The sequence below is a fragment of the Crinia signifera genome, chromosome 2, assembly GCF_055691185.1.
Source record: "Crinia signifera chromosome 2, ASM5569118v1, whole genome shotgun sequence".
NCBI lineage: Eukaryota > Metazoa > Chordata > Amphibia > Anura > Myobatrachidae > Crinia > Crinia signifera.
Window position 1 is genome coordinate 318,257,868 of NC_139218.1, and position 20,753 is coordinate 318,278,620.

The 20,753-nt window shown below is 44.3% G+C and overlaps 1 protein-coding gene across 5 annotated transcripts in view; it reads right to left on the reverse strand.

Moving 5' to 3' along the window:
• The window catches only part of KMT2D (lysine methyltransferase 2D), a 138,370-nt gene that overhangs the window by 36,801 nt on the left and 80,816 nt on the right, over positions 1–20,753 (reverse strand). For all 5 annotated transcript variants that reach the window (XM_083169086.1, XM_083169088.1, XM_083169087.1 and 2 more), the window contains 5 exons: positions 16,709–16,832; positions 15,319–15,409; positions 14,847–14,913; positions 13,054–13,286; positions 6,594–12,293 (listed from right to left, as the gene is read on the reverse strand). In XM_083169086.1, coding sequence (XP_083025212.1) covers positions 6,594–12,293; positions 13,054–13,286; positions 14,847–14,913; positions 15,319–15,409; positions 16,709–16,832 — 6,215 coding nt within the window. The remainder of the gene's footprint in view (positions 1–6,593; positions 12,294–13,053; positions 13,287–14,846; positions 14,914–15,318; positions 15,410–16,708; positions 16,833–20,753) is intronic.

Here is a 20,753-nt window from a genome sequence, read left to right on the forward strand (position 1 = left end):
CAAAAGAGTCGAATTATACTCACCGATAATTCCTTTTTCTTCCTAGAGATCCCATGGCAGCCATACATTGGGATATTCCCTTCCCCCACTAGAGCAGACAGGACTGATTTCTCTTGGGACCGCCCACCTTGGGTATAATAGACCCCTCCTTCACCTCTGCTGTATCTTTTGAGTGTCTCCGTACCAAGGTCCCTAGAGAAAACACATCATAATACAAGGGAGGGTAATCAGTGGCTGCCATGGGATCTCTAGGAAGAAAAAGGAATTATCGGTGAGTATAATTCGACTCTTTCTTCTACGATCCCCATGGCAGCCATACATTGGGACATACCCAAGACAAATAAACGGGAGGGTATAGTTATGCATGAACATATTTATTATACGGAGGTCTTAGCAGATACTGCCTCCTGAAGAACATGCTTCCCAAAGTGGGCAAGAGAAACATCAAGTGCATAATGTTTTACAAAGGTGTGTACTGACGACCAGGTAGCAGCTTTGCAGATTTCGGTCACTGAAGCTTTGGCCCTGTTCGCCCATGACGCAGAGACTGCCCTTGTGGAATGTGCCTGTACTATGGGAGGTACTTTCTTGCCTTCCAGTTTGTAGGCTGCCACGATCGTCTCTCTTATCCATCTGGATATGGTCTGTTTTCCCGGTTCTTTCCCATTACGGACACCACTCGGGATGACCAATAGATGTTTGGTCAGTCCAGGTATACGGAGATGACCCGGACTAGGTCCAGCGTATGCCAATTTCGTTGCTCCTCATTTTCAGGTTCTGGGTAGAAACTAGGTAAAACAATCTCCTGATTGAGGTGAAACGATGATATCACCTTCGGTACGAATTCAGGATGTGTCCTTAGTACCACTCTATCTGGGAAGATAATTAGATAAGGCTCCTCTATCCATAGAGCTTGGAGCTCACTTACTCTTCTGGCCGAGGTGACTGCGACCAAGAACACCGTCTTCCAGGTTAAGTACTTTAACGGACACTCTGTTAAGGGTTCAAAGGGATGTTTAGCTAATACTGCTAACATAAGGTTTAGGTCCCACGGTGCCACTATAGCTTTGACTGGTGGTCTGATCCTCCTCATGGCTCTGTTAAACCTCTTTATCAGCCTTTCTTCTGCCAAAGGTCTATCTAATAGTACTCCTAGGGCAGAGATCTGAGATTTTATTGTTGCTGGGGCAAGACCAATCTGAAAGCCGTCATATAGAAACTGCAGTACTCTATCCGTTGATATAGATGAAAAGTCACCACTGAACTGACCCCATTCAATGAACTTGATCCAAGTTCTATAATAGTATAGGGAAGAAATGTTCTTTCTGGCCTTCAGCATCATTTCCACGACTTGGGATGACAAATTATGCCTCCTTAGTATGCCCCGCTCAATCTCCATGCCTTTAGTGACAACCTTGTTGGCTCTGGATGATACACTGGACCCTGATGCAGTAGGTCCTGCCTGTCGGGTAGTGACCAAGGTTCCCGAACTGCCATCCTTAGCACGTTGACGAACCAGGGCCTCCTCGGCCAGTAGGGCAATATTGCCACTACTTCGACCTGCTCCTCTCTCAGTTTCTTTAAGACTCTCCCGATCATCGGAAAGGGGGGAAATATGTAGCCCAGCTTGAAGTTCCATTTCACTGAAAGGGAATCTATGGCTAGCGCCCGTGGATGAAATGATTTTGAGAAAAAGTTGTTCACCTTTCTGTTCCGAAAATTGGCCATCATGTCTACTTCTGGGGTACAGAATATTTTCTCTATCTGGGAAAAGACTTCTGTATTGAGCTCCCACTCTCCTGGCGATATCACCTCTCGACTCAGGAAGTCTGCTAATACATTCCTCTTGCCTGGGATATACACTGCTGATAAGGACTCCAGATTGTCCTCCGCCCAGCTCAGTATCTTCCCTGACATGTGCATGAGTTTGACACTTCTTGTGCCCCCCTGGTGATTTATGTGGGACACTACTGTCACATTGTCTGACATTATTCTCAGATGTGAGTGGTGAATGTCTTCTTTTAGGAGTTGTATGGACTCCCAAACCGCTTGCAATTCTCTCATGTTTGAGGAGTTCCTTGCTTCTTCTCTTGTCCAGGAGCCCTGTATGGACCTTCCCCCTATATGAGCGCCCCAGCCGGACAGACTGGCATCCGTGGTCAGTATACGAAATGTAGGATCTTTTAGACTGGTACTCCTTTCTTCTAGACCCTGTTGCCACCACTTTAGGTCTTGTCTTACCTCCTGACTCAGTATGACCAGGTGATGATCGGCATACCCCCTCTTCTGTAATGGGATGAGGGACCACTGAAGTCGTCGCATTCTCCACTGTGCCCAAGGGATGATCCTGATGCAGGATGCCATCATACCCAACATCTGGATAGCCATACTCAGAGGGCACCTGTCTTTCAGTAACATTAGACTTGTTAGCTCTTGAATCTTCAGACATCTTTCGGCCGACAGGGATATTTGAAACAGATCTGTGTCTATCATAGCCCCCAGAAACTGTATCCTTTGTGTCGGAGTAGTCTGGCTTTTTTCTGTGTTTATTACCCAACCTAAAAGTTGTAGTAGATTTATCGTCTTCCTCACGTTGTCCTCTGTTTCTCTCAGAGAGTCTCCTGCAATGAGTAGGTTGTCTAGGTAGGGCCATACCTGAATCCCTTGGAGCCTCAGAACCGCAATCACTGTAACTAGCACCTTGGTAAAGACCCTCGGAGAAGTTTTCAGCCCAAATGGAAGACAGGTAAATTGAAAATGACGATTGGCCACCGAGAACCTGAGGAATTTTCTGTGTCTTGGATTTATTGGGATATGATAATACGCATCCTTTAAATCTATTGATGCAAGGTAGTCTCCCCTTCTGATTCCCATCACTATGGAACTTAGGGTCTCCATTTTGAATTTTATTTGTTTTATGTGGACATTCAGATCTCTGAGATCCAGGATAGTTCTGAACGTCCCATTCGGTTTCTTCACCAAGAATAGATTCGAATAAAAGCCCCTTTCCTGTTCCCCTTTTGGGACCGCTTCTATGGCCTCCGTCTGCAGGAGTTGTTCTAATTTCAGAAATAGGGCTTTCCTTTCTTCGGGTACGCCTGGTATCCTTGATCTTACAAATCTGTGATGTCGGGGTGTTATCTCGAACTCGATATAGTAACCCTGATGGATTATATTCAACACCCAAGTGTCTTTTATTATCTCTTCCCAACCTGTCGCAAACCTCAGTAGTCTGGCGCCAATCCTGTTTTTTTGGTGATAGTCATAAGTTTTCCTTTCTGGTTCCAATCCTTCTCAGGTTGGTATCGGCCCCGAAAGTTCTGACGAAATGACTGTCTAGAGGTATTCGCACTCCCCCTTTTGTAATACGTCTTCCCCGGACGATATGTCTTTGCCTCTCTGTATGCTTGTCTTGTGGAAGCAGGAAAATTAAATCGATTCTTCTTCTCTTGGGGTAAGCGGACGGATTTTCCCCCTGAAATCCTCTGTATCATGGTATCAAGTTTGGAACCAAATAAGAATTTTCCTTCAAAGGGTAAGTTTGCTAGTTTATTTTTAGAATTAGCGTCAGCATTCCAGGGTTTTAGCCACAGCGCCCTACGGCCTGTTATACCTGCCGCCATAGCCTTTGCTGCAAAGGAAACCCCATCAAGAGAAGCTTCACATAGGAAGTCAACAGCCTTCTGTATAACGTCCAGATTTCTCATAAGATACTGTTTAGATATCTTCTCCTCCACGTGTCTTTAGATTAGCGGTCCACAATCTAATTGCCCTGGCCACTGATGCCACCGCTACATTAGTCTTCAGTGAACCCGCTGATGCTGAATGGACCTTGCGAAATGACGTTTCCATTTTTCTATCCATGGCATCTTTAAATGCCGCTGCGTCCTCTACAGGAATGGTGGATTTCGAAATAATTTCGGCCACCGCCGCGTCCACTTTAGGTGTAGTGCACCAACCGAGAAATTCCTCATCTTTGAACGGGTACATTCTTTCTACCCTGTTCCCTAAGGTGACTCTCTTGTCAATGCTGACCCATTCTTTAAGTATCATCTCTCTTATGACTTTATTTACAGGAAAGGTTCTTCCTCTTTTATCCCTGTCTTCATACAGTGGATCCTTAGTCTCAGAGGTAGATGCCAGCTCTTTACAGTTCATAGCCTTGTATATGTGTTTTAACAAGTTTTCTACCAGTTCCAAATTAAATGTTCTGACTTCTTCTAGTTCGCCTTCCTCTGACGAACCCTTATCCTCACATTCCAATTCATCCGAGGAATCCTCCTCCGGTGTGAATTCAGCCTGTACTCTAGACCTCTTTACAGACTGGCTCTGGGTAAACTCATTTTTAGAAACAAAGTTCTCTTTCATCCAGGCCATTAACTCTTTAATGACCTCAGTGTGTTCTGACTTTTTCGACACCTTAGTTTGTGCCATTTCACATAGATCACATATTGCCTTCTTCTGTGCTGAAGCGAAGGACTGGTCACATGTCATGCATATGGATTCAATGAACTTTTTCTTAGCTGTTCTTTTCTTATGCACAGGAGAGACAGGCACACTAAAAAAGAGAAACTACACTCAATCTCTATCTCAGAAATAAAACAAACTGATGCCCAAAACCAAAGGGCTTACCTCACTGGGGCATCATCAGGCTTCTGGGGAGAAGGCGCATCCATGGTATCAAACACAGCACACAGTGTAGTACTCCACGCTGTAACCACTTTGAACGCCGCTGAACCCGCCATCTTGCGGCTATTTAACCCCTGAATTGCCGCTAAAACACGCGTGTGTATCAGGATAGCCGAGCGGAACCAATTCCCCCGTCCCGTGTAACCAGGGGACTGAATTGTGAGACGCACCACCGGCGTCTATGGGCGGAAGTGACGCGTACCCGGCACTTCCGCCCCCTCTGCCTTTAGACTCTGTCGCGTGCAGCCGTGGCTTCCAGCGGGGCTGACGCTGCGGGGAGAATATTTTTAGATGTCCGGATGCCTTGCATGGACCACGCCAGAATCCTCCCAGTCTGCAACCAGCGGCAGGGTATGTACACGCAGGGAGACAAGTTAGACTGGCCTCCTGCACCCTCTTCTCCCCGGGGAGCCACCCCTTCAGCTCCATGCTGCCGAGGTAACCCTGCTTAAACAAAACATAATAGCCTACTCTGTCTACTCTAACACGGAGACAGGAAAAAAGATACAGCAGAGGTGAAGGAGGGGTCTATTATACCCAAGGTGGGCGGTCCCAAGAGAAATCAGTCCTGTCTGCTCTAGTGGGGGAAGGGAATATCCCAATGTATGGCTGCCATGGGGATCGTAGAAGAAATGGGGGCCTATACCCGCGGCTCTCCCGCGAGGCCACGCCCCCTAAAATTTCGGCGCGCCGCAACAACGTCCCGCCTGCTGAGCTGCCGAAGTTGGGAGGTATGCAAATAAGGTTATTTTAGCTTTTTTTATATTGTTTTAATACATGCGCACCAATCAACTCTTACTAAAAACCGTGCAAGTGCTCCCCATACCGGTACAAATAAATGCCGACCTCTGTTATATTATATTTAAAGTAAACTTATATGGAGGAACAAAAACAAGTTCCGTGCACCCGATGAGACCCATTTGTTTTACCAATCTGGCTCAAATGCATTATTGGGCTTGTAGGGCCGAAAAGCGTCAGGTTTAGTTAGGAAAAAGTGAGTAAATCCATATAGTTCAGGAAAAATCCCCAAAAAGCAATTGGGGCACTAAAAAGATGGACTTTTAGACTATTTCTGCGGGCCACCTCAGGAGGATGCAAGCAGAAACGTGTCCATTCATTCATTATTAATAAATTAATGTGTTTTGGTAGATATTTTACATAAAAGTTCAGTTTACAAATGTAAAGTATGTTTTGTTATAAATAACAGTTGACATGGGTTTTCTTTTGACAATGAATTGTTCGCTTTTAAAAGGCTATTGTTAAGGAGAGAAAAAAATGGCTCAAAAATACGTTTCTCATGCGTCCCAGGATTCTTGGATATGTGTACTTATAATGGGATTTATGAAAGTAGAGCAACAGATTTTCATATTTCTATATCTTTATGTTATACTATTTAAAACAAGCCATCTAAAAGGAGTCATTTTAATGCATCTTCCGGTCGGTAATTAAGATGCCGGCACTAGTATCTCAACTGTCAGGATGTCGAAGGCAAGTATGCTGGGTAGTGTAGGGTGGCTTAGGCACTGTGAGGTCAGGAGGGGGTTTAGTAGGGCAGGCATGTCCAAACCATAGCCCTCCAGGCATGTTCCATCATGCCTTGCCACAGTTTTTGCTATTAGGGAATGCTAAAACTATGGCAGGGCATGCTGGGATGCGTAGTTTCAAAACAGCTGGAGGGCCATATTTTGGACATGCCTGTAGTAGGGGCTTCAGTTTAGACAGTGGTTAGATTCTCTGGGGGCTCTGATATCAGTTTTGTCACAGCGCTTCCACATGAGGGCATGCGCATTATGGGCAATGGCGGCACTTCAGCATGTACGTATACTTACGTGACCCATCGGGATGCCCACCGTGATATAAACCAACAAAACACACACATCTTCATAAATGAAAAAGCAACTTACTTCTTTACTACGAGGTGGGGCTTGCAGTTTCTGCTCCAGAACAGTCAACTTGTTGTCAATATGACCATTTATGTCTGCATGAATGCCATCTGAAGACCGCTGTGAAGCTAGCTGTACAGTCTTGGCACGCAGAAGTTTTTGCAAGAGAAGATGTCCTGCCTCTCCTTTGGCTCCAATCGATAATGGGTCACCATTTGCTTCACATTTTATATCCTGACTACCTGGCAGACTGTCTTCTATGGACTCCTCTTTAAGAAGCTTGGTCAACTGAGTCCTTTCACCATTCTCGAGAGGTATAACCGGACTTCTAACAGTCTCTTGTCTAGTTAGATCTTCTGTTTCCATACGTTCTTCCTGAGATGATGTATTTAACTGTGGCTCGCCAGTTTCATCATGGCAAGACTGGCTACCAGCTTCACTGGAAAATGCAGGTTCTTTGGATTCCTTGGTTGAGCTCTCAGAGCCCAAAAGCTCTGTTGTTTTAATATCTGAAATATCATTATGCTGAGCGGTTGTTTCGCCCTGGGTTGAGAGTACTGCGCTGGAGGAGGACAATTCATTTTGGCTTTCTGATGATTTCTGTACTAAGCTGCATTGGACAGATCTGGTCATCAATGAGTCAGAGCTAGACTGCGAGGTCTGGACTTGCTCATCTGAAGATTTGTTCTCTGGTTGTAAGGTTGTTACAGGTCCAGATATAGCAGTGAATTCAGGGGGCTCCTTCTTTGGTTCCTGCAGACTTTCTAGATGTAACGGTGTATGCTGCTGACGTAGCTGCTGTAAATGCATCTGGATCTGCTGCTGTATTTGAAGCTGTTTCTGTGGTGGTTGATGGAGCATTTGCTGTTTCAACTGAAGGATTTGCTGAACTTGCTGAATCTGATGTGGCTGAAGTTGCTGTAACTGTTTGTGTTGCATTTGATTCTGTTTCAACTGTTGTATATGCTGTGGCTGAACCTCAGATGACTGCTGCAGTTGTGTTTGCTGTTGTATCTGTTGCTGTATTTTTTGCACTTGAACTAGATTTTGCTGCAGCTGAGATTTTGCCTTGTGGGGTTGCTGCTGTGTCATTGCCTCTAGTGGCAGTTGTGTCTGGGGGAGCTGTAAATGCATTTGCACAGCTTGTTTCTGATTCGTTTGTGGTTTCCCTTGCAGTTGCTGCATTTGGTTTTGCTGATGTCCCATTTGAGGGATCAGTGAGTTTTGTGTGGGTGCTTGTTGGTGTAGTTGTTGATGTACTTGGACATTTTGCAGTTGTTGGAACTGCATTTGAGCTTTGTTTTTGTTTGACGTTTGCAATTGATGTGATTGCTGAACGTGTTGCTGCATATTTGCAGGTTGCACTTGATGCGGAAACTGCTGCACTTGAGCTGTTTGATTCTGAAATGTTTGCAACTGATGAGATTGCTGGATCTGTTGTGTCTGTTGGAGTTGCTGTCCTGTTTGGGACTGAGAACTTTGTTGTTGGAGGAGTTGCGTCTGTTGAACTTGTTGCAAAGACGGCTGGGCATTAATTTGCTGTGGCAACACTTGGAATAAGGATTGCTGCTGTCCCTGTTGCAGCTGTAGGTGCTGAGCCTGCTGCATTTGATGCTGTTCAACCTTCTGCATCAGATCGTGTTCCATTTGTTGGGTTGTTTCAGTCTCTTGTGATTCTGGCATTTGGTCATTGTGTTGCATTGTCTCTGCTTGTTGAGGATGATGTATCTCTTGCTGCTCTTGTTCTACTTTTTGCTGTATTTGAGGCTGAAGTTGTGGTGGTGATTCATTCACTTCCTGTTGCATTTCATTTTGCTGCTTTGTCTTTTCCATCTGTGGAGATTGTTGCACTCTTGCTTGTGGCACTTGCATATGATGATGTACTTGAGACACACTTTGTTGCAGATGTGCCATCTGATGTTGCTTGACTTGTGTTAATTTCAGTTGTGGCTGTGTCTGTTGCATTAATTGCTGCTGTGTTTGCAACAATTGTTGCATCTGCTGTTGCTGCTGTGTTTGCTGAACCGTTTGCACCTGCTGCTGTTTTTGCTGCAATTGCTGAAGTTGCATCTGCTGTTGTGCTTGTTGCAAGAGTTGCAATTGTTGTTGTTGTTGTGTTTGCTGCAAAAGTTGAAGTGGCGGCATCTGTTGAATTTGCTGCTGTTGCGGTTGCTGCAAGAGTTGCAGCTGCTGTGGCATCTGTTGAATTTGCTGCTGCTGCTGCGTCAATTGTAACTGCTGCTGTGTTTGCTGCATTTGTTGGAGTTGCTGCTGTTGTGCTTGCTGCATTTGTTGGAGCTGCTGTTGTTGTTGTGTTTGCTGCAACTGTTGAAGCAACTGCTGCTGCTGCTGTTGAGTTTGCGACTGCTGCAACTGTTGAATCTGCTGCTGTTGGGATTGCGACTGCTGAAGCTGCTGCTGGGATTGTGACTGTTGCAACTGCTGAAGCTGCTGCTGTTGGGATTGCGACTGCTGAAGTTGTTGCTGTTGGGACTGCGATTGCTGCAACTGCTGAAGCTGCTGCTGTTGGGACTGCAACTGCTGAAGCTGCTGCTGTTGGGACTGCGACTGCTGCAACTGCTGAAGCTGCTGCTGTTGGGACTGCGACTGCTGCAACTGCTGCTGTTGGGACTGCGCCTGCTGCAGCTGCTGCTGTTGGGATTGCGACTGCTGCAGCTGCTGCTGTTGGGACTGCGACTGCTGCAACTGCTGCAACTGCTGCTGTTGGGATTGCGACTGCTGCAACTGCTGAAGCTGCTGCTGTTGTGTCTGTTGCAACTGCTGAAGCTGCTGCTGCTGTTGTTGTGATTGCTGCATCTGCTGAAGCTGTTGCTGCTGTTGTTGTGACTGCTGTAACTGCTGGAGCTGCTGCTGCTGAGTCAGTGGCAACTGTTGTAGCTGTTGCGTTTGTTGCATCTGTTGAATCTGCTGCGGAGGTTGCTGCAACTGTTGAATTGGCTGAAGCTGCTGTGATTGCTGCAACTGCTGAATATGCTGCTGCTGTGTTTGTTGCAATTGCTGAAGCTGCTGCTGCAGCTTCTGTTGTGTTTGCTGAAACTGCTGAGGCGTTTGCTGCAACTGCTGTTGTGTTTGCTGCAACTGCTGGAGCTGTTGCTGTGTTTGTTGCAGTTGTTGCTGCGTTTGTTGAAGTTGCTGTGTCAGCTGCTGCTGTTGAGCCAATTTCAACTGTTGTTGTAATTGTTGCTGCTGCTGCTGAGGTGCTTGTTGAATAGACTGCATTTGTTGTTGCTGCAATGGCTGTGCTTGTACCTGATGCACTTGCTGCTGTGGTTGCTGCAGTTGTGGAATTTGGTTCTGATGTACTTGTTGCTGTGCTTGCTGTAGATGCTGCATTTGTTGACGTGCTTGCTGAAGCTGTTGCGGTACTTGCTGCATTTGATGTTGGACTAGTTGCGTCTGCTGCAACTGATGCACTTGTTGTTTGGATTGTTGCACATGCTGCAACTGATGTTGAGCCTGCTGAGTTTGAAGGGGCTGTTGGAGTTGATGCTGGATTTGCTGCACTTGTAGCTGGTGCGGCTGTATTTGTGTTGGTTGAGGCTGACCCTGTTGTACTTGTTGGGCTTGCTGCATCTGAACCTGTTGTGGCTGTTGCAATTGTAGCTGCTGACTTTGTTGTGACTGTTGCAGTTGAAGTTGTGATACTTGCTGCTGCGTCTGATACTGTGGTGTCTGTTGGTGACTGGATGATACTGGTTGAGTCATTCTATACTGTGGTGGAGGTTGATGGGCCATATGTCTCAAACTTGCTGCAGTTTGTGTAAGTTGAACAGAAGTAGTTTCTGGTGTCTGCCCAACACTATAACCCCTTCCCACTCCTGGAGATTTTAACAAGGAACTTTGATCCTGTTCAGTAACTTGTGAAGCTTCCATAGTGTGTTCTGGGGTTACTTTCTGTATAGTTCCAGAATGGCCTTCCTCGACATAGTTTGATTGCAACTGTTCAGCCCCAACAGATCCTGTTGGTCGAACTTGGAAAATGCCCCTTGATGGTGTCTGGCTGCCAGGCGGCCCATTAGAAATTACAGCATGGGAAGGTGCAGGTTGCATTGAAGGATCCTGTGAGGCTTGTCTAAGAGCTTGGTTCTGAGCCTGTTGGTGCCGTTGAATCAAAATGGCCTGCAATTGTTGCTGTTGTTGTGGCGTCAAGTGGCGTAACTGAGGATTCTTTGCAATTATTCCCTGGAGCTGTGCTCTTATCTGAGCCATGAGCGGGGTGTTTTGCATGGTCATTAGATTAGCAGCATATGGCGCCTGCTGACCACTTAGAATAGGTCTTTGCTGTCCCAATGGATGCTGCAAATTTTGCCCTACATTATCTTTGGACTGATCATTACCCTGTGCCTGTACTGGACTTTGGCCCACAATCCTCTGTACCTGAATCACATTTGGTTGCTGTGATGTTGTAGGAGTAAGGTGTGTGTTCTCTTGACTGAGAGGATGTAGAGGAGTGCTTGGAAGGTCTGGCCGCAACTGTGTGCCAAGACCTCGAAGATTTTGCTGCTGGGGAGAAAGAATAATATTGTGCTGTTGCTGTCTAACAGACTGTTGCAACGGACTTGTTGAATCATATTGATTCTGTTCTTGATCAGCAGACTGATTTAACTGCGGCCCTTCTTCTGCAGTTCCTGGTTGTTGTAAATCTGCTTCCTGGCTCAATGAATTATGGCTGACCTGTTTCTGAGACTGTTGATCAGTAGACTCTTGGATCTCTGGGCTGCAGGTTGCCTGCTGATCTCCTTGCTGCCCTTGTGTTTCTGCACCTTCTTGAACCAATGAGCCATCAGTAATGTTTGAATCCTTCATACTAAAAATCTGCTGTGTGTGAATATTTTGAGGGTGAACAGGGAGATTTTGGTTTGAAGCCTGGATTTGTCCAGCTAGAGGTTGCTGAGGTACTGGATTGCCCCCTTGACTTAATGAAGTCTGCTGATGTAAATGAGACATTCCTATCAAATTCTGCTGATTTTGTGACAAAACTAAGCGAGGTCCCATTACATTTTGTGGTTGAGCAATCGGTGAGGAGCCCAAAACTCTCTGTTGCTGTTGTTGTTGTTGTTGAGCAATCAGAATGTGTCTTTGAGTTGTGTGATGTTGTAAAACAGATGACTGAGGGTGACCCACAATGGTCTGTGGATTCTGAGAAGAGGTTTGCTGTACCACCAACCCGTGGGTATTTCCCATCAGCGCATGCTGTTTTGTCAACACCGTTTGAGACAAATTGTTTTGAGGGGATAGTGGAAAGCTCTGGTGTTGTTGCTGCTGGTGTTTTTGTGCCAGCTGCATTCTCTGCTGTTGAAGCTGATGTTCTTGGATCATCCTTTGTTCAGCCGTGAGACCCTGTAGCGTTGGTGTGGCTGAATAAAAGCCACTGGAAGTTCCAGGAAGTGCTGCATTATTTCCCTGAGCTTGATGTTGCTGGGGTATTGCCTTCACATATGAAGCACCATGCTGCGCTTGCATGGCTAAACCTGGCTGTAGACCACGCAGATTTCCAGCTTGTCCAACAAGCTGGTTGTGCGTCATAGAAGTCGTTTGTTGAATACTGTGTCCGCCGGCAATTGGACCAGGAGCCTTTGTGAGCACACGGGAATTCTGGTTTGGACTGACAGGTATGACGCCACAACTTTGCTGTTGTTGCTGTTGCTTGTTCCGATATTCTGTCATTAGGTTTGTGTGTTCCTTCTGCTGCTTCCGAACCTGAAAATAGAGAAATTATTAAAGAAAAAAGAAAAAAAAAGGTTGTTCCTTAAACATAGTAACATAGTGTAAGAGCCACATTGGGTATCCATTCTGCCCTTTAGTGTTAGGGTGATAGAATTTAAACTATTAACAAACTCTAACAATCTTGGGTCACGGCTGTCGAGCTGGCCCAACAGCTGTGACTGTCCCGTTCTCGGTCTGCTTGACTGAGAAAAAGCAGGCGGGATTCTATGTTCTGCCGGCAGCGGGACAAGAAGGGGGCGTGGCCACGAGCTGCGGCCAGAAGAGATGAGCTGCAGTCAGGAGCTCGTCACTTCCTGGCCATCCTGAGCAGAACGAGCCCGACTGCTTGTGAAGATGGGCAGTCGGGCTCGTTCTGTGAGATCCCCTGTACAATGCTGTAGCGGAAGACCGCATTGAATAGGGCCCCGCAGCCATCTCCCCTGTCGGAAGACGGCTGCGGGAGATTGAATACCCCCCTGAGTCTTAGAAGCTTTTGTTCATTAAAAGTAATCCATAGAATATATACATTATAATAACACGCTCATGAATTTTAGTCAATGACATTCATTAAGGTATCATCTGCCAATGGCAGACATTCTAACAATTACAGACATAAATTAAAGTTGAATGCACAGCCATCCATCGCTAGCAAGAGCCGGCTTAAAATCCAACTAGGTGGGCAGATAACCCTATCCAGACTACATTGCTGAAACACACTGCTTCTCAATTTAGCAGACGATGACTATGTTCATACCTGGTCCAGTTGCTTCTGAATCTTGCTTTGCTGCTCAGTAACAAGTTTAAGCTTCTCTGCATCTGCCTCTGGAAACTCACGTCCAGCTTTCTTGGCTGTTCTCTGCTTTGCACACAGAGCTTTGCGAGACTTGCGGTGCACCCCAATTTGTTCCTCTAATACTTTCAGTTGCATCTGTAAGAGTTGCTGAGTGTGGAAGAGCCAATCTTCATACTGACGTTGATCAGCTTCATCTGCATGAATGGAAATACTGTTTGTAATATTCTAAAAACAGTTTAACCCTTTGAAGTTCTTTTTTTTGCAATTCAGTCTGGTTTAAATATTTATATTACTTGTAATATTTTATTTAGAAATGGTTTACATTGAATGTGGAACACTGTTAATGTTCTTATTTTAAAGTGGCTCACCACTGGATCTGCTACTAGCGCTTAATATATTGGGAGGACGATCAATAACATTTGTTCATCTGGAAACAATATATAAGAGCTCTAGCCCCATTGACTCATAGCCACTCCCGGTCAAGATTATCATGTGTTCAGGCTCTCTTACTATTTTTAATTTTTATTATTTTTTAATTTAGCAGTATTAGTTCATTACTAAATTTTTGTGTGCGCTTATATGCTTTTTAATTCATGCGTGCATTTATTAACTATGCTGTTTTGAATAAATTTCTATAAATATTTATCAAATTGGTTTCTTTGTGTACGCCTAGTGCCTTACTGTATTATTCTTGTTCCATAGGGCTGTTTTGCCTGACAAGACATTGGTCTTGAAAGGGGAATGCTGAAGAGCACCCCACGTACACACCAAACATTTACATTCAATATTACTACAAATGGCCTTTTCTGTGTTTTTTTTTTATTTTGTTTAAATGTAGTAAAGCCTTACAAAACTGTAAAATAATTCTAGATACAAGAGCTGTTCACATTTAACTTTGTATAAAAAGATTACACAGAAGCTGGGAATGTAGATGGCATTACTACTCAGAACTATACTACAATTTTGAACTTGCCAACCCAAGAACATTTTGAAAAAAATGATCAAGTCAACAAAAGGTAAAGGAAACAAGGAGTGTTTTTGGGCGTGTGCTACTGTCAATCTGCACATCAGCTGCCAATGTGTAGTCTAAATTTGTACGTGGGTGTGACCAAACACCCGTGAATACAGGGCAAGAATTTTTTTTTTGTTTTAAATAAAAAAATTGTATCATTAGGAAAAAGAAGTTGAAAATGATACACTTGTTTATTTAAATTAATACTACACATTGTGTATTTAATATTCCTTTATTTCATAATATACGAGAAACTATGAACTAAAAATCTACATCGGAAGTTCCACTCCTTTAATTCTGCAACCTTCAATTCAATGATCCAGCACTCTAAAGGTGCCCACACACGCACCGATCCCGGCGTGCGCTGTGGGCTTAACTAGCACACATAGCATCGTATGCCTTGTGCATGCGATGCGATGCTATGCTAGAAAAAGCTAGTACAAAGTATGTGCAGCACATACTTTTTGTACTGTACGATGAGGTGCCGCGGGAGCGCGCACCCCATCGTACAGCATCGCACCGCCGGGATCGGTGCCTGTGTGGGCACCATAAGGAGAGTATTATTGTCCTCTTGGTTAAAATACTTATATGTAATATGATTTTATGTATAATGTAAAATTTTGAGCTTTTCGCTTTTAGTGCTTTTGATTCGTTTTTATTCAAATTTTTTCTTGTCCAACAAAAAGACACTGTACAGAAAGCAAAAAAACACACACACAAAAAAAAACACAACAATACGTACTGATTACTCCCTGCACAAATACAGGAGGGTTGGGACGAGGTTGAGTGGGGTCTATGGTGCTCCTTTCCTGGGGAAAAAAGAAAACAGACCATATAGTCACACAACTGTCTAACCAGCTGACACATTGTCTATGCAACGAAAAACATTTACTTTCATCATCAAGTCAGTGAATCTGTTACCCAAGATTAGCAAGTGTTCATAAGAAATGCCATGGTCTGCATACACAGTGAAAGGCATGTGAAGGGGGGGGGGGGGTTTGGAAGAACTGTGTCAGGGTAAAGATACTCCCCTTCCTTTCAATCTGCCCCCCCCCCCCCCAAGGGCCCTTCTCCACCTGCCCCCACCCCCCCCCCCCCCCCCCACCCCATCCCTAACCTAAAAATTGTGGCACCCCTATGAAAAGTAATGCTCAAATTCAAAAACACATCCCAGCTTTGTATGCAGATTGGCAGCACCAAATAAAAAGGCTTACATTTACTTGTGTAGCCCCAGCTGGCCCTTGTGTTGCAGACTCTGTAGGTCCAGGAACTCCTAGTCTTTGAGCAAGAAGGGAAACCTGTTGCCTAGGAAAGAAAAATAAATAAAAAATTATATATATATAAAAATTGTGGCAAAAATAAAACTAAAATGGTAAACCACTTGTTACAGAACAAATATTTTAAAATCACACTTTTCTTTATCGGTAAGATTGGAAGATTATTTCATATTTATATTTAGAGGCTATCCAATTAGTCACTATAAAACAGTGTGAAAAATGACGGCTCTTCCCCAAACCTCGGCATTTTTCTCAATATGTACAGATTTTCTTTTCTTTACAGACTATGCAATAAAAACATCCGTAATAAAAGTTTCTCTCAAACACACAGGCTCACTGAAACAAGCCTCAATCATGTTTCCACGTGAATATGTAGTGCTTTTGGGGGATTTGGTTTTCCCTGCCTGAGGAAGATGGAAAAAAAAAAAACCTGATAAGTCTAAAGCCCTGTACACATCGATTTGCTTTTGATTCAATGTTAGATTCGATTTTCTATTAGATCTGGCATTAGATCTTTCCATTCGATTTGGCATTAAATCTGTACTTTTGCATTCGAAATCAAATTCGATATACATTCATGGTACATTGTACACATTCAATTTACTAGATCGAATTCGATATTTCCTTGGCTGCACAGTAGATTTTTCTGTTAGATTTTGTGAAAACGGGAGCGCGCATTGAATGGAATGTAGATCGAAAGTGACACAAAAACCATTCGATTTTGTTTAGGATTCGATTTTGCTTCTATGAGCAAAATCGAATTCGAAAATCTGGAAAAATCGATGCATGTGTACAGGGCTTTAAGCTATGTACACACACTTCGTTTTGCTTTAGATTTGATGTTAGATTCGATTTTTTATTAGATCTTCCCATTCAATTTGGCATTAGATCTTTACTTTTGCATTAGATATCGATTTCCATATCGAATTCGATTTACATTCATGGTACATTGTACACATTCGATTTACTGGATCGAATTCGATAATTCCCTGGCTGCACAGTCAATTTTTCTTTTTGAGAAAACGGGAGCGCGCATCGAATCGAATGCGGATCAAAAGTGTCCTAAAAAGCATTCGATGTGGATTCAATTTTGCTTCTATGAGCAAAATCGAATGAAATCAGGGAAAAATCGAAGCGTGTGTACACAGCTTGAGCTTGAGCCATTTTATCAGGGTTAATTGGATAACAATCAACAAACAATTAACCATGGTAAATGCACAGGGCTAACTGAATATCTTTATTAATATTGTTCCAACATTTTCAGAACAGCTTTTTAATACACTGCAAAATAAAATGGGATTGTCAGGCAGCCAGAAACATTACATACCTGTTAATGCCTGGAGTAACAGCAATGCTACCCTGGGCCATCACCTTTTTTATACCCTTCAAAGCAACCATCTTTGCTTTTGCAATAGGATCCAGAATGTCCTCTGCTGCAAACTTATCAAGATCTGCAATCAAGAGAAAAATAAGAAAATTAAAAACCCATTCATGCTATCCTGTAATGTTAGGGTTCATAAATTACAGATCATATGAATGGCAATCTAACATTGTCTGGTACCAAACACATTTAATTACTTGATAGTACATTAGCTCATAATGCATAAAGTTTAAAATAAAATGACAAGGGGAAAAAAACAAAAACAGAAGTACATAGTCTGTTCAGCAAATTGGACTTTTATCAGTTGTGCGTTTTAACTGGAGTTCTACTGTACCAGAATACCATTTAAACAGATTGCTCCTGAAGAAATGATATGCTATTAATAGTACCAACTTGCCAAAATACAATGTTTACAACCAAGGCAATTGTATTACAGGCTATTAAAAAGTTTAAAATCCCAACCAGGAAATAAAGGATACTTTGAGGAAATAATAAATGACCAGAAAGGAAGCACATGCACAAAATTCGGACATTTCTATAAAGAGACAAACTTTGCCGTGGTGTGCCCTAAATATTGGGCAAGTCTTTACACAATTTAAGTAAATAACCACAGTTAAGTACAGATTAAGTGACATGCAGTCAAATATACAAACACACACACACACACACACACAATACAGAGTGAGAAAGAACAGCACACATACATCCTCATATATCATATATCATATATCTGTGCCAGCAATGTATATATTATCACTGGCCAATATATAAATATTCATTGGTGGGTAGTGGTGCCAGTAATATATACATTGCTGGCCTGTGCCAGCAATGTATATATTACTGGCTAATAGCATTGGTGGCCAGTGTACAGTATGCTCCGTGTGGAGCAAGTGGGAGGCAGCAGGGCGGATGGAAGCCTGGAGGGGCGGGGCGTCAGCTGACTCAGCCTGTGGCCGGGCCGGAGCAGCTGCAGCCTGGAGAACTATGGAGCTGGGCAGAGCAGGGCACACGAGCGGGGCGGTGCTTCAGCGGCGGTGAGTATGATCTGCAGCCGGCGGGGGAGCAGGGGGAGGGAGCGGGGCGGTCAGCCGGGCTGAAAGTGTATCATCTTTCAGCCCGCGCTGCGTACCCATCTGACGATGATGGCTGAAAAACCAGCCATCATCGCTAGATGTGCTGGTAAAACCAGCAGACTGCCCACCTCGCTGGCGATGATGCGGGAGCGCGCATCATCGCCAATCGGCAGTCGGGGGGGGGGGGGCATACACACCAGGCGATTTTCAGCTGAAAGTCGTCTAAGGTGTATGGGGCTTTAAGCTGCAAACAGCTTCAAAGCCGCCAAGTGTGTACGGGGCATCAATGATCGTGAGCTCCGACACCGGCCAACACCAATCATCTGCTGGTATTACCAGAAGATAAGTGATAGGAGATGTAGGGGAGAAGTGCTATCAGCACACATTATGTTAACTTATATCGTTTCTCACCCATGTACGATGGGGCTGGTGATCGATAAATTACAGGGACTCTGTCTATATCGAAGACGCTATCTAAAAGACGTAAGAATGATCAGCAGCAAGACAGCGCTTTATCGCTAAGCTGGCGAGCTCGGGGGGGGGGGGGGGGGGGGGGGAGCTTTGGATTTTTACAAGGGTGCACATGGAGACTCTGCTCACTAATTTGATATAGGACACTTGCATATCTGTGTGTGATGGAGTCTCTGAATCTGTACACAATGTTACAGCTACAGCTTTTGTTCTGTTCTACTCTCTATGCAGACTCAGTCGCACGCGATATACAACTGGCATACCAAATTAACCAGCAGAGTCTCCTTGAGCATCCTAGATGCTTTACAATTAAATTGCAAATAAAAACACTAAAAATTCAATGAAGAGACCATTTCCCTTGACTTCAATCAGCCTTTTACCCACTTTTAGATACTCTATTTGCAGCTTTGAGCACAGAATTAAAAAATGGCAATAGAAATAAAATGCCCAAATCAGGCTTCTTTTGTATTTATTGTTTTTTAAGATCCAGTGGACAGAGCCATCAATAATACTCCTTTTATACCAAAACGCTGGGTCGCACCCAGGTATTTGGACCCAGGTTCAAGCCAGGTGCCACCCTGCGTTTGGTCCCTTTATACCAGCGCTCCCCCCACCTGACGCAGGCGGTTCCTGAGCCGCCGCTTGGAGATGACATCATCTCCAAGTGCCGATCGCCGCCAGGACCAGGACCGCTGCGCTGGGGGCAAGCCCAGCACTAAGGTAATCTTCTGGGCTACCCCCAAGCCTACGTGCACCCCCCAGCCCTTGTCCGGGAGGTGAATGGATGCCGCACACAGGCATCCATTCACCTCCTCCGCTGCCGTCTGCAGAGCATAGCTTGTAACCAATGGTGGAACAGTTTCCATACTGAAATGTACAGAACATTGCGGAAACTGTCATTTGGTCTACAGCTAGTTGGTCCACAGTCATTTGGTCTACAGCTAGTTGGTCCACAGTCATTTGGTCTACAGCTAGTTGGTCCACAGTCATTTGGTCTACAGCTAGTTGGTCCACAGTCATTTGGTCTACAGCTAGTTGGTCCACAGTCATTTGGTCTACAGCTAGTTGGTCCACAGACATTAGGCAGACATTAGGCCGACATGCTGAAAGGCCGACATGGGTTGAGCGCGACACAAGCATTAGGTTGACATGGGTAAGGTCGACAGTCAAAAGGTCGACATGGGGTTTTTCAATGTTTTTGGACAAGATATGTGCCAACAGGCGGTATTTCATGCCCTACCATCCACTAGGGCATGGAGAAATAATAAAATAGTGTGCCGAGCGTAGTGAGGCACCGTGCCTGAAGCATGGAGAGTGCAGCGAGCCATGCGAGGGGACGCAGTGATTTGTTTCAGTGTCCCCCTCGACACAAAAAACACCATGTCGACCTTTTGAATGTCGCCCTAGACCGGTGTCAACCATCTTGCTGTAGACCAAATGATCCACACCCGAACATAGTGACACATTGGATGTCACACACTGCATTAAGGTGCATAAAGGCATGGGATCTACAGAGATGTTACTACCTACGGTTCCAAAGCGGATATTGATCAGAAACCTGAAGCAACACACTGGCAACATACTAACTAACAAAACCAATCCTAATATGTGTTCGTATGATAGAGTTGTTTTAGACAGCAACATTCAATGGAGCAGGGACTCATGATCGGCAAATATCCTCTGTACAACGCTGCATAAATTGCGTAAACCGTTTTCACTAAAAAACTATTTATAGCGATACTTTGGCACATTAATTTCAATTAACAAATCATATATCCATTCCCACCTTCACTCTATATTAATATTTCACATCACATTTCTGATGCCTCCTTTGCAGAGGAGGTTGTATACAATAAATGGAAGGAGGTGGTAAAAGCGGAGTGTAGATGTGGGTTCAAGAGGGGGTTTCTAAAGGATACGAGATTATTTGAATAAAGAATGGAAGTGGACAGTATCAGCTCTGGGGGACTTCCCTATCCCCACAGTGACCAAGTTCTGCACAATGCAGCAAAGCTGAAACATCTACTATTCCCTGTAAAGCGGCACGCTTGTCCCATATGAGCAAAAAATTCTTTAAAGATAAGTAATTTGCCCAAAGTGCATCACAATTCTCATACACTGTGACGAATCACCCTCACATATTTATGTAAGGAGAGATTGATACCCCCAAACAAATGGTCAGGAGAAAAGAATGTGTGGTCTTTATAAATACACCTCAGTCAAGTATTCTCACATTAACTAAAGGTGACAATCATTCAGAACTAGTTTTCATAGCTGAATGTTTTACCATAAATAATAAAAAAAAAAAAAAAGCCTTAAGCTGGCCCTACACTACTGCAATGTCTCTGCAGCAGTGGGGACCACCCGATCCCCTTAAACCACCAAGGACCTTTCCGGACGGCAGGATCACATGCGATGTAATGCATGAGACCCCGTTCCCCAGCACC